The 12,175-nt window shown below is 37.5% G+C and overlaps 1 protein-coding gene across 5 annotated transcripts in view; it reads right to left on the bottom strand.

Moving 5' to 3' along the window:
* The window catches only part of megf11 (multiple EGF-like-domains 11), a 141,547-nt gene that overhangs the window by 96,203 nt on the left and 33,169 nt on the right, over positions 1-12,175 (bottom strand). For all 5 annotated transcript variants that reach the window (XM_048168707.1, XM_048168705.1, XM_048168706.1 and 2 more), the window contains exons 4-5: positions 8,296-8,397; positions 7,678-7,778 (exon numbers count right to left, since the gene is read on the bottom strand). In XM_048168707.1, coding sequence (XP_048024664.1) covers positions 7,678-7,778; positions 8,296-8,397 — 203 coding nt within the window. The remainder of the gene's footprint in view (positions 1-7,677; positions 7,779-8,295; positions 8,398-12,175) is intronic.

The raw sequence follows: 12,175 nt of genomic DNA on the forward strand, positions 1-12,175 counted from the left end.
AAATAGTTTTGAAACTCACTATACATATTTATACTGAGGGGAAAGGGTTCAGATTCATTTTTTTATTCAAGGGAATCTTCTTAAAGCTGCAGTCCGGCAATTTTCCTCTTTGTCGCCATCTCTGTTTGAAACCCGCAATTGCAGTCTTGCAACGCGGAATTGTTATCGTTACGTGCGTTGTGCATCTAATGTTTGCTGTCGGTGTGGATACAGTACTTCAGAATCAGAATACAGATTCTACGTCTTCTACGTCTATGACTAAAATAAGAATTTTCACCGGAAAATATCATCTGAAAAAGTAAGTAACATTTCTGCCACTTTTGTTCTGACCAATTAAGAAAAAAAGCATTAGGCCTACAATAAATCGCGCTACCAATGGTGATTAAATCTAACGATCGCTTAGCTCAGATCATGCCAAACCGTGCAAATTATTATTACTGTTATAATTTGTTCTCAATTGTTAATGTTAACAACATCAGCATTGCATGACTGTATTTAGTGTGTATTAGTGTTACCTGTAGATTTCTGTAGCCACTCCGCAGTTCAAGGTATTTTGCTTTTGACTATGGGTGAATCTCCAGTTGTCACTGATGATTGTCATTTGGATCTTTCTGGATTACAATCCACCATCAAAATGATACATTTAATTATTTCAGCTGCTGTGAGAAAAGGCTATAAATGATGCGCTACAAGCAGCATTCTCACATGATAAAGCCAACTAGCCTGGACTCCTTCTTTCTGTTTACAGACGTGACGTAATGACGCAAAGACGAACTGCTGCATGCTCGAATTTCCCGCAATTTTCTCTTTAAGTAACAAACAAGAAGAAGAATTTTGGTGGAAATATATGCGTGTGTGTGTATATATATATATATATATATAAACCGTTGGGTTCTCCACCCATGGTTCAGCACCGTGGTTCATCCCAAATCTGACGACGCATCTATAATATGGTTTGCTGAAAACAACAACGTGTAAAACAGACAGACGGATTCGGCTAATGTATGTTTCAGTCGATGGATATGCATTCTGGTTTCCCAATATGTTACAACAGCGATGGTCAAAAGAACATGGACAAAACAGTCATTCTTTGTAAACAAACGTTCAATGACGTGCCGAATGCTTTATAACCAGCTGTCATCACCCGGGTGTTAATAGCGCGCGCCGCGAGCGCAGGTGAGACCCGAACATCTCACGTTGCTATCTGTGTTTAAACTAAACTCATTCAAACCTTGCCAATTTAAACATTCATCCGTAAGATGCGAAAGAGAACTCGTGCGCACTGTGAGGAGATTTGTGTTTACTCACCCGAAGCGCGTACACAGAGAGCTGCATCACAGCGCGCAAATACGCTGGCGCAAATTCTCTTTCAAGTGTTGCACCTGAATGGACAAATTCTCACAAAAATTGTCAACATGCCCATCTTAGCGAGTATCCTAACAAACATAGTAGGTTATGTCTTAAGAGAAAAACGAGACAGACAACGCATGTGAATCAGTATCAATGTACTGGATCTTTGAATTTTCTTAAAGGGACAGCAGTCTAATATTCCTGCTCTCTGGGTTTTAATGTTAATCAAATGACAAAGGACGAAGAAATCGCTCTTGACTGAATAGCTTTTATAACTTCAATAATGTTTCATCTTTATTTAATTATTCAAATAAGTTTATATGAAGTGTTATTTTATATTTTATTACTTTATTCAATTTCTGTAGCCTACCTGAAAGCTGATAGATACCTGAAAAACATGTAAAGCATTATTTTACTTGTATCTTAGCTCTCATGTATGTATTTGTGCTGTTTCTTGTAGTTCGGTTATTTGTTTTTATTTTCTTTATCCTTATAATTGTCCTATTTTTTACTGAACATAACACATACCGAACGGTACCGAAACCATGACCCTAAAACCATGATACAAACCATGATAGAAATCTGAACCATTCCACCCCTATATATATATATATATATATATATATATATATATACACACACACACACACACACACACACACACACACTATCATAAGCCCTATTCGGACAGGTTTTACAAGGGTAGATGGAGTAATTTTACCACAGGACATCTGTAATATTAATGGCCAATTCACACAGGATAAGAAACCTCAGTAAAACTGCATCGCCGTCACCTCCTTGTCGTCACATGCGTATTACGTTGCTTCCTGATACCACATGCGCAAACCTATATATATATATAAAACAATTAGGTCTGGTCGAACGATTTATTATAAATTCTGATTGGACTCTGTTGGTAAAAGGCAATTGCCTAAAGCTAAAAGAAGTTTTGTGCCTCTAACAAGTGGTTTCGGCCTTCTTTTTGATCTGAATGGTATGCAGAAAACATTTGAGGTTTGCCACAGACTTGTCCCACCACCCAGAATGCAACTGAATGCTTCTTCAAGTGCTTCCATACTTTAAAAAAAAAATGCGGAAAACCACCTTTAAACAGGATATGATAGAATATTTACATACACATTTACAGCTGGTCTATTCACACAGGATTAGCATTACCTAAAGTAATTTTCTGGACCTTTTTACAGAAGGTAATCTTTACTGAAATTGTCCGTAAGATGAGATGGGACTAAAATCACAGATAGGCTCTGGTAATAATTACTTCACCCCACCTCTCCATGTAAATCTAACCCCGTCCGAATAGGGCTTTGGTTGAAATAGTTTCAGAATAAATATAAATATCAGCATGCATGCAAATAAGCCATGCTCGTTTTAATGCTGGCACACACTAAAGCTGGATGCAGAAGGTAAAGGATGAGGCAGGACTTGCCCTCATTCCTGGCCAGCATGGCTATAGATTATCGCTCTTTCAGCCTTTGACTGGGCCCTCAATATTGGACATAAGCACAGGAGAGGGAGTATCCCAAATACCCAGAGGATGGTGCTTAGAGCAGAAATGCTCCACACACAGAAAATGCTAAACCTGCCACTGGCAAATAATGCAGTATGGATTTACACAGCACTGAGAACCTGATATTCAAGCATGCCAGTTCTCTTCCAGCTTAGGAAAAAGAAAAACCCTTAGTATTTTGTGCTGACAAAGACATCAATTTGAGTTCTCGAAATCAATGAAGCTATACAACGTGCTCAAAAGCGAGGTTTAAAAAACTCTGGTGATGAAATGATTGATTTTTGTTACAATCAGCAATTTCTGATCAGACAACTGAGAAGAAATGCTAATTTGTCACATCTTTTCAGCAAATTAAAATTCATTTATGTAACGTAGGTGAAAGGATAAAGTGTGCCTTTTCCCGAGAGCTGAATTGATGTACGTGTCTATAATACTTCAGAAAATAGGTCCTGCATTTTAATTAAAACTCAATGAATCTTCTTCCTTCTACACAGAAAAAGACTATGTCTGCAAGCTCTAGTGAAAAATGATGTTTTTCATTTCGATAAAAGGCTAATCTCATTACACAGTGGCGTTATCATACCGTGTAACAATAGAGCTAATTGTAATTGTCATGCATTATTACACCGAATACTCATCTGGCCAAAGATTTAAACATACAGTTTGACAATCAGTCAATCAATCAACACAATAAATAATCCAAGTTTATTATTGTATGCATCTACTATAACACATACTACTTATTAATAATGAAACTAAAAATGATTCAAAATCAAACCAAGGCAAATGCATGATCTTATCTAATCCATCATTAAAACTAAGATGAGAAATCTACTTTGCGATGGTGCATGGGACTTTATTAGAGCAACTAATTCTCCAGCAAGAAGCTGCAGCATGCACATAGCATCATTAATACTGCATCACTAACTATTTGAGACTCGTCTGACCAGATGGTGTAAACTGCTTTGGCTTCATGTAGTTTGGCTCCAAGAAAAGTCATTGCAGCTCAGTATGAGCAAGATATTTTCCTCAACATTAAATGCACAATATGTATGATTTTTTAGATTAAATATATACAAAAACCACTAGAACAATGTTATATATTTTGTTGACTTGTGTACTTAAATTATTCCAAATGTTTCCAACAATGTTTAAATCCAGAGAAATCACCTGTTTTAACCAGTGTAACCTGTCAATGACATCATATCCGTCACCCAACTACAACTCCCTTGATTCCACGTTCATTCATGGCATCATCAAGCTACGCCATTTTTTTTTTTTTTTTTGAATAAGTGCTGCTAAAATTACATATTTTGCCTTTAAATGCACAATTCACTTTTGCAAAAACAGTGCTAGTGTTATGACAGATATAAACTAAATTGGCTAAAGGTTCTGTGTCAGAAAGCATACAGTTAATACAGAAGATCCTCTTTTAAGCCCACTGACAGTTTGGGATTGATAGGTGCAGTGTATGCAGATTAAATGACATGAATGTTTCAGGCACCTCACTATGGATGCAGAAGACAACCTGCAAACATGTCACCTTCAAAGCAACTAGGCTGTGTTAGTTTAGGCCATTAATGAATGATCTCTTTAAAATGCAGCTATTGCACGAGGGACTGATTCTACTAGGAAAGCAGCTCATAAAAGGCACATATGAGAGGATAAACCCTGAGGTGTTTGAGATTGAAAAGAAAAGCAAAGATCCAAATATATGTAATGAAAATGGCTTTAATACCTTCTCTTGTCCCTGCGAAGTGAACATAGCTAGTTCTACAAAGCTCTTAATCCTGCCACTGAGAGCAGTAGGATTATTAACAGAGCAGATACAGCAAAAAAAAAACCAAAAAAAAAAAACCCTGAAAATCCACATACCTCTCTAAGGTGACCACACCATCGCACAAAAACATCTTATTATACTTTTTGCTGGCAGCTTACATTCAATGGCCAAATTATACCCTGAAATCAAATAAAATCAGCACAAAAATATAGAAAAGAAATGTTTAACAATTAATATTTGATGGAGCCATGGTACAGAGGATAGTGTCTGTTTAGTCATGGTCGTGCAGGTGACATATGGCCTTTGAGCTATTTACTAAATGTCTAAAAAATATAGGCAGATGACATAAAAAAGGAAGCATTTAACAATCAATGCCAAAGACAGGTTGGCAAAATCTATTATAAAGCAGGCTTTGGTTAAGGGAAGTAAAATAAAAAGTGGTTCCCTGAACTATCTGTTTTTATAAAGCATATTTAGGTAAACTCTATGTGCAGCCATGTTTTAAGCAACACAGAGGCAATAAACGTAGCTTGAGGTCACTGAGAGGTAAATTTATGCCTACCATCTTCCCCACAGATGGTGTGGTTCCATTACAGCAACAACTGTTAACATGAAATTGTTGCAGCTATTGTGTGGTAATGAGAACATTATTGATTATTGTCATTGCCTTCTTCCACTCAGACCACCAGACAATGTCAAAACTGATCCCTATCCCAGCTGCACCTAATCCCATGGTTGTTAGCAGTGCCTTCAGGCTACAGACAGAGCTGGACAAAATCCCACTCAATAAGGACAGAAACATGAGATCAACTTTATCTTCAACAGACCATGGTCACTCGCAATCAGCCATAAAAAATTCTTGTTACTAAAGGTCATTGTTGAAACCTCTTCCTTTCTACAATGACCTTTAGTAACGAAAGAACAACATCTGGTGAACAAGCTGTTAATTTACATGAGGGTTACAATCAATGTCTTTTTTTTTTTTTTTGGCTCTTATTGTTCACCATTCTAATTTTCATTCAAAGGGAACCATCTGAATGAAGCATTCATTTGCATTAGTATAATTAGTACAGGAATAGTTAACACCAAAAACAAAAAATTAAATCTTCAACTACTCTCGCTGATGTTGTTCTCAACCTTTATTTATTTTTTCTTCTGTGCAATTCAAAATGAAAAAATGTGAAGAATGTTCACGCTTCTTTTCTCCATACAATGAAAGTGAATGGGGATTAGGGGATTTCATGTTTAAAATAAATGAATACATTATTATATATATCACCATAAAAGGACAAAAAGAAAAAAAGTCAAAATCATTACTCACAGAAAAATTACTTTCATTGCATGGAGAACAGCATTTTGGACATTCTGCTATAAATAACACCTTTAACTGGCCTCAAAAAAGTTGAGTAAATAACCGAATTTCAGTTTATAGATGAATTAATCCTTTCAAAGCTAAAAAGAGAAACAGTGTGAGCAAACATATCAATTAAATAACTGCTTGAAATATCAAATTGCTCAATACCTGCTGTCATGAGAGCAAGGTGTGAAACAGTAAAATTAAAAATGTCCTTGGATCATAAAAAGTGTTTTCTGTTGTATATGTAAATGACTAAGCTTTCAAATCAAACTACAAAGACTGACAATGCCGGTTAGGTCCCTGTGACATGATGACAGCAAAACAGCTGCTGGGTCTCATGGCTCGTTCCATAGTAAAGTGGAAAATTCTTTTTGATATGGTGAAATTAAAATGAAAATTAATTATGAATTAGTGTGACTTCACTTAACAGCCTTGCAGGTTTGTAATCAGCATTTCAACCGACCACACCGTCTGTAGCTTATCCTCTCTTCTTCATAATATTGAACTGAAGTGAAGTTTTATGATTCCTGCAGAGCTGGATATCACAGCGGCCCACATCATGACTTAATGTAGGCTGTTAATTCTGTTCATTCTCATGGGAGTCCATTTAAAACGCACAGGCTGAAGAATTACATGACATTATGCTTATTAACGTCATGATGCTTTAAGAGTGGACATAGAATACATTTATCATATTCAGAGCCTAAATACATGACCACAGGTATAAATTTCATCAGCTTTTTTGCAAAAATACAGCAGTCAGTGCTACAAGACGAAGAAAAGCCATCCACCCAGGAGCAGCCATCGATCAGAAAGCCCGTCCCACCCTCTTGTTAATAATACCGAGTAGCTGTGAGGACATCAAATCCCATTTGCTCTTAAGCTACGTGCGTTGATTTTTATCCCCTCCCTGGAGCTCGGTAAGACCGTCATTTACCTCATCACCTTGACACGGTCCTGTGCGAGGTCCTTTCACGCAGAGATTTTTGCATATTGTCAAACAACCGCTGAACCGTGCGAGCCAAAGGTCTGAGCTGACTGACAGGATTCACTCACTCGTGATTAAAACGCATTAAAGAATAATGAGTCTGGCCTACACAATAACCAATCCTGAGAAACAAAACACACATTTACAGTCTTGGCAGCGCGAAAAGACAATAAACTAGAAGAAAAGCTGACATTTTTGACATTCACTGCTCATAAAATAATCGCTAAATCTATCATTCAGACCACAGCAAGGGAAAGTTGTTATTTCCTTAATTAGCGTATTATCTCCAGAACGAGAGGAATTAGGACAATGTATTTGCAGTGAATCACTCAAGATTCTTTTTTCTAAAAAATGAGCGATAACTGAATGCTATTAACGCCGTTGTAATGGCGTACTGGCAGTGTTAGAACTGAATATATGAGAAAACCCAATATGAGTAGGACCAGTAATGAAAGGCACAAATTATGCCTGAAATATGCAGTTGCAAAAATGCCTTAAAGATGGCTAAGATTTTGATGAATGCCTCTGGAGGAAGGAGCGGGGTTCAAGGCTTAAGAGGACATCGCTCAGGCAGATGAATGCTTTTATTGTGCTCATAACCACTTGCAAGAAAGAGAAATTGAACTGTGCTGATTTAAGAGGAAATAAGCGAGCAAAATATTAAAGACACTCACGGACACACAAGTCTCCACTCTCAAAGTAGCCGGGACAGCACTGTGAACGGCGACGGTACATTGTCCTCACCCCACGCCGATAAGCTGTCTTGTAGCTGGTTCTGAGATGGAAACAAACACATACACACAAGAGAAAGCATGAACATCAATAACCTGGCAGGTGAACTCCACAAGGACATTATGACATGCATCTGGCTACCGTTAGCTTTTCTATTTGTGTTTAATAATCCTAGCCAAGCACTAAAGGTGGAAAGGGGAGAAATAAACATAATTAAAGTGAGTTAAGGAAAAGTTTCTGTGCTCGTTGAAGGACATTGCGCCTCCTGAATGCTACATTGCAGCATGGTGACTCATTGGGCCCACAGCTTTTAGCAGGGACACTGACGATAAAGTCTTTAATGCAGCAATTAAAACCAATGTAATGGCGGATGACAGTCAAACGGCCATTTCCATCCCTGACTCTGACCACTACAATCACGGCTGGTAACATTAACACTCGGTGATAAAGACACTGGCACAGCGGCACCTTGATTTTTATGTGTCTAGTGGGAGAGTGCTACTTGTTGCCATGGAGATGAATTGTGACAACTGTAGATCAAAGGTCAGGGTCGTGCTCACCTGTGTCTGGTGCATTTAAACCAGTTGAGGATGTCGGTGCACCTGGTGTAGTAGATCTGGTCAAAAGGATGAGCATAGGACTCTTGAACAGTCACTGCGTAACTAAGAGAGGGAAAGACCAAGGAGAAATTTCAATACGAAGAAAAATACGATTTCGGTTTACATCTTGATTTTTTGTGGTTTTTTTGCATTTTAATTAGGTTTTAATAAATTTTTTATATAATTAAATAATTATGTCAACCTGTTGCCTCCTTGGAAGTTTGCGGAGGCGAGGCCCCCCAAAAGGCCCCGCCCCCCTGGTTAAGAATCACTGGTTTAAAGGACAGCAGAGATAGTTGTTACATAAGAAAGTACACAAGTGCACACAATAAAATCACATTAAAGGGTTAGTTCACCCAAAAATGAAAATTATCCCATGATTTATTCACCCTCTCAAGCCATCCTAGATGTATATTACTATCTTCTATCAAACGAACACAATCAGAGATATATTTAAAAATATCCTTGCTCTTTCAAGCTTTATAATGGTAGTGAAGGGGGACCAGATTTTGAAGCTCAAAAAAATTAATCCATCCATTATAGAAAATAATCCATACGGCTCCAGGGGGTTAATAAAGGCCTTTTGAAGCGAAGCGATGCATTTTTGTAAGAAAAATATCCATATTTAAAACTTTATAAATCCAAATAACTAGCTTCCGGCAGACGACTGTACGCATACTGCACAAGCAAAAAAAAACCTGACGCGATGTATGATGCAGGATGTAGGAGTATCGTAAGCTTAGACGCCTCTCGCGGTTCAAATAAATAGGGCTGGGTGACACACTCAAGCTCCTTATTCTCTTATATCAAAATCCTCTGAAATTTCTCATTTTAGACCTCTAATTCATGAACAGTGTTTTGTTTTGCTCTATCATCTTCATTACGTGATGCGTCGGGTCAGGGGTTACTCTACTCTCTCTTATTATAGTTAATACATTTTTAAATATTGATATTTTTCACAATCACAACTATTATAAAGCTTGGAGGAGGAAGGATATTTTGAAATATATCTCCGATTGTGTTTATCTGGATGGCTTGAGGGTGAGTAAATCATGGGATAATTTTCATTTTTAGGTGAACTAATCCTTTAACATATATTAAGGTACAGGATCAATTAATAAAAGTAGATTTCACCCAAAACACAATTTTATTGGGGCGTATGGGAATTTTATATTTTATGAAATTTAGATGCAACACCTGGCCCAATATATGGGTTGATTCCTTGTACACATTTTTGCTGTTAAAGGTACAATTTGTAAGATATTCGCAGTAAAATATCCAAAAACCACTAGGCTAGTGTTATATATTTTGTCCAGCTGATTACTAACAATATCTCTAATGTTTTCAACTACTTGTAAATCATGAGAAAATTCCCATTCTAAACAGTGACACGGGGCAGTGCAGTCGCCTGTCAATGACGTCAGTTACCCTTTGTTACCGCCTTTACTGACGTAGAAACCACATGACAACAGTGTCGCGGACAAATGCGGAAGTAGTGTCTAGCATCCAGCAAACCACTAGCTTGCTTCAAGCAGTTCCTTATTTACTTCTTGCACGTTTTATGGTGGATTGTGTTACTTATTTATGGAACATAATTACTGTTTACCATCTGCCGCTGGTTCTGTCGACAAGGGACAGCTCCCGTAAACGTAAGCGTACGGGCCAACCAAACGATCCAAGAAGAGTTTGGGACAAGAGGAGAGAAAGAGCGAGGATCAATATCGGTGTTGCATTTTCTAGATTGAGAGAGCTTCGCGACAAACTTCACCTAGAAAGAGATGCCGATCTCGCTTGTGTTTTACTCGACAGGTGAGTTGTTTTGATTCGTATCTTTACAGAAAACGTATGCCATTATAACGATCAACACGATTAGTATTATGGGGCATACACGCCAAACGCGGGGCATCACGTCTCTAGACCCGCGCGAGGACGCGTCTGATCCATAGTTTATATATTTATAAAACTTTACCTCATCCGTTAAATCCATGATTTATCTTTCCGTCTGATTGATGGCTGTCAGCGGTTGGGTAGAAGACAACAAATCCCATCATTCCACGCACCTTCTTAGCGTCATCAAACCACGCGATTGTTATTGTTTTGGTAGTGCGCCCTCTAGTGGCAGGTCCTACAAATTGTACCTTTAAGTGCATTAATTGCATAATTGTTTATTTATACACCTTTGCAGAAAAGCCTATAATTGGCTATAATTGTATGTAGGACAACTGTAAATTTAGTCTTGGGTATTAGCAGTGCAAAGTTTGGACCTTTTTTGTAATAAGGACATTTGCGTATTTGCATAATAAACCTACCCAGAAACATATTTACTGGAGTAAAATATGAACACTTTCCCCGGGGACTTTTACTTGAATTGGCCAAATGTGATTACTGTATGTTGCAGAGAAACAAAGAATTTGCTGGTCTCAAGTTTGTAATCAACTGCAATGTGAAGATACTGTAATCTCAAATGTAATATTTAGGCAAGTATCAGTCTATTTTGCTTAAGTTCAAAACATCTTGTTATCTTAACGCGACTAGCATAATATTTCCCTTCTAAAGCTACAGTAACTCTAGAAAAACAAGATGTCTTATCACAATTTCCATGAAAAAACATTACAAATGTATTGCCAACAAAATGACATTAAAGCTCTGAAATATTCTCTTTCAGGGAACCAATGCTGAAACTCATTCATCTCTGCAGCCCTCTGTCCTCCTCTCTGCAGAGGCAATCACTCCTGCTTATTTGTCATAACTGATAACACCCTTTACAAATAATCATTTTTCAGGCAATAGGTTCAATCAAAGCAGATTGTTCTGGTCAACTGAATGCTGTTCTGCCTGTTTTATTTTCGCAACATATCCTTTCTCTCTCCCGACTCACACACACACACACACACACACACACACACACACACACACACTTACAAGGTTAATAATAAGAACATCAATATTGTTCTGTGTGTTTAGTGACTGAACCATAATACCTGTAGGCAAGTGTAACCAGATCAACACTCCCAAACACAATCCTTTACATCCCTTCAACTTGTGCCATTAAAAGTGAATACAGTCAATACAGGAACAAACAAATGTAGATCCTCTAAATCTCTGAGATAACAGAACAGAGCTGAAATACACAATGTGTGTGTTTTGCGACTGATCCATATATAGCTTTTAAACACATCCTTTTTGTCAAGAAAAAGTTTATCCAGTCGTAAATTTTCATTAAGTAATCCATTCAAGTATACACAACAAATGAAGCCATAATACTTCAATATGTAATATTCTGACAAGTATCCATTTTGAATCAAATTTTATCTCAGACAACATACAATCACTGTTGGGGACTCACCGAACTAAGTCATCTTGACTACATTTTTCTGTAGCTCATCTGTTTTCAAAATGGTGTAATTTCTTCCTAGTAATAAGCAATTTTTTTTCCAGCAAGTAGCTTGACAAAACACAGCAAAATCACATTTTCACATTCTATTGGCACTGTATAGATGGACACTTATCAGAGAAAAATACAGTACAGCTTTACAGCTGAGTGAACAAGGGGTGTAACGGTACATGTTATTGTCCCTAACCATATGATACGGACGTCACGGTTCGGTGCAATGCAATCAAACAAAGAATACAGTTAGTCACGGGCAATCCACCCTCCAATCCAGAAGGGTGTGTGTGGTAATACAACGCTGTTTGCTATCCGCCACAACAGGAAAAAGAGCAGAAGAAGAACAGCACATTATAGTTTAAGTAGAGCAAATTGTAACACTCCTAATGCACAAGTTTTATTTTTTATTATTCTATTTATTTTGTACTTTTATAACAGAAGATGCTTTTCAGT

This window comes from Megalobrama amblycephala, linkage group LG19 (assembly GCF_018812025.1).
Source record: "Megalobrama amblycephala isolate DHTTF-2021 linkage group LG19, ASM1881202v1, whole genome shotgun sequence".
Taxonomy (NCBI): domain Eukaryota; kingdom Metazoa; phylum Chordata; class Actinopteri; order Cypriniformes; family Xenocyprididae; genus Megalobrama; species Megalobrama amblycephala.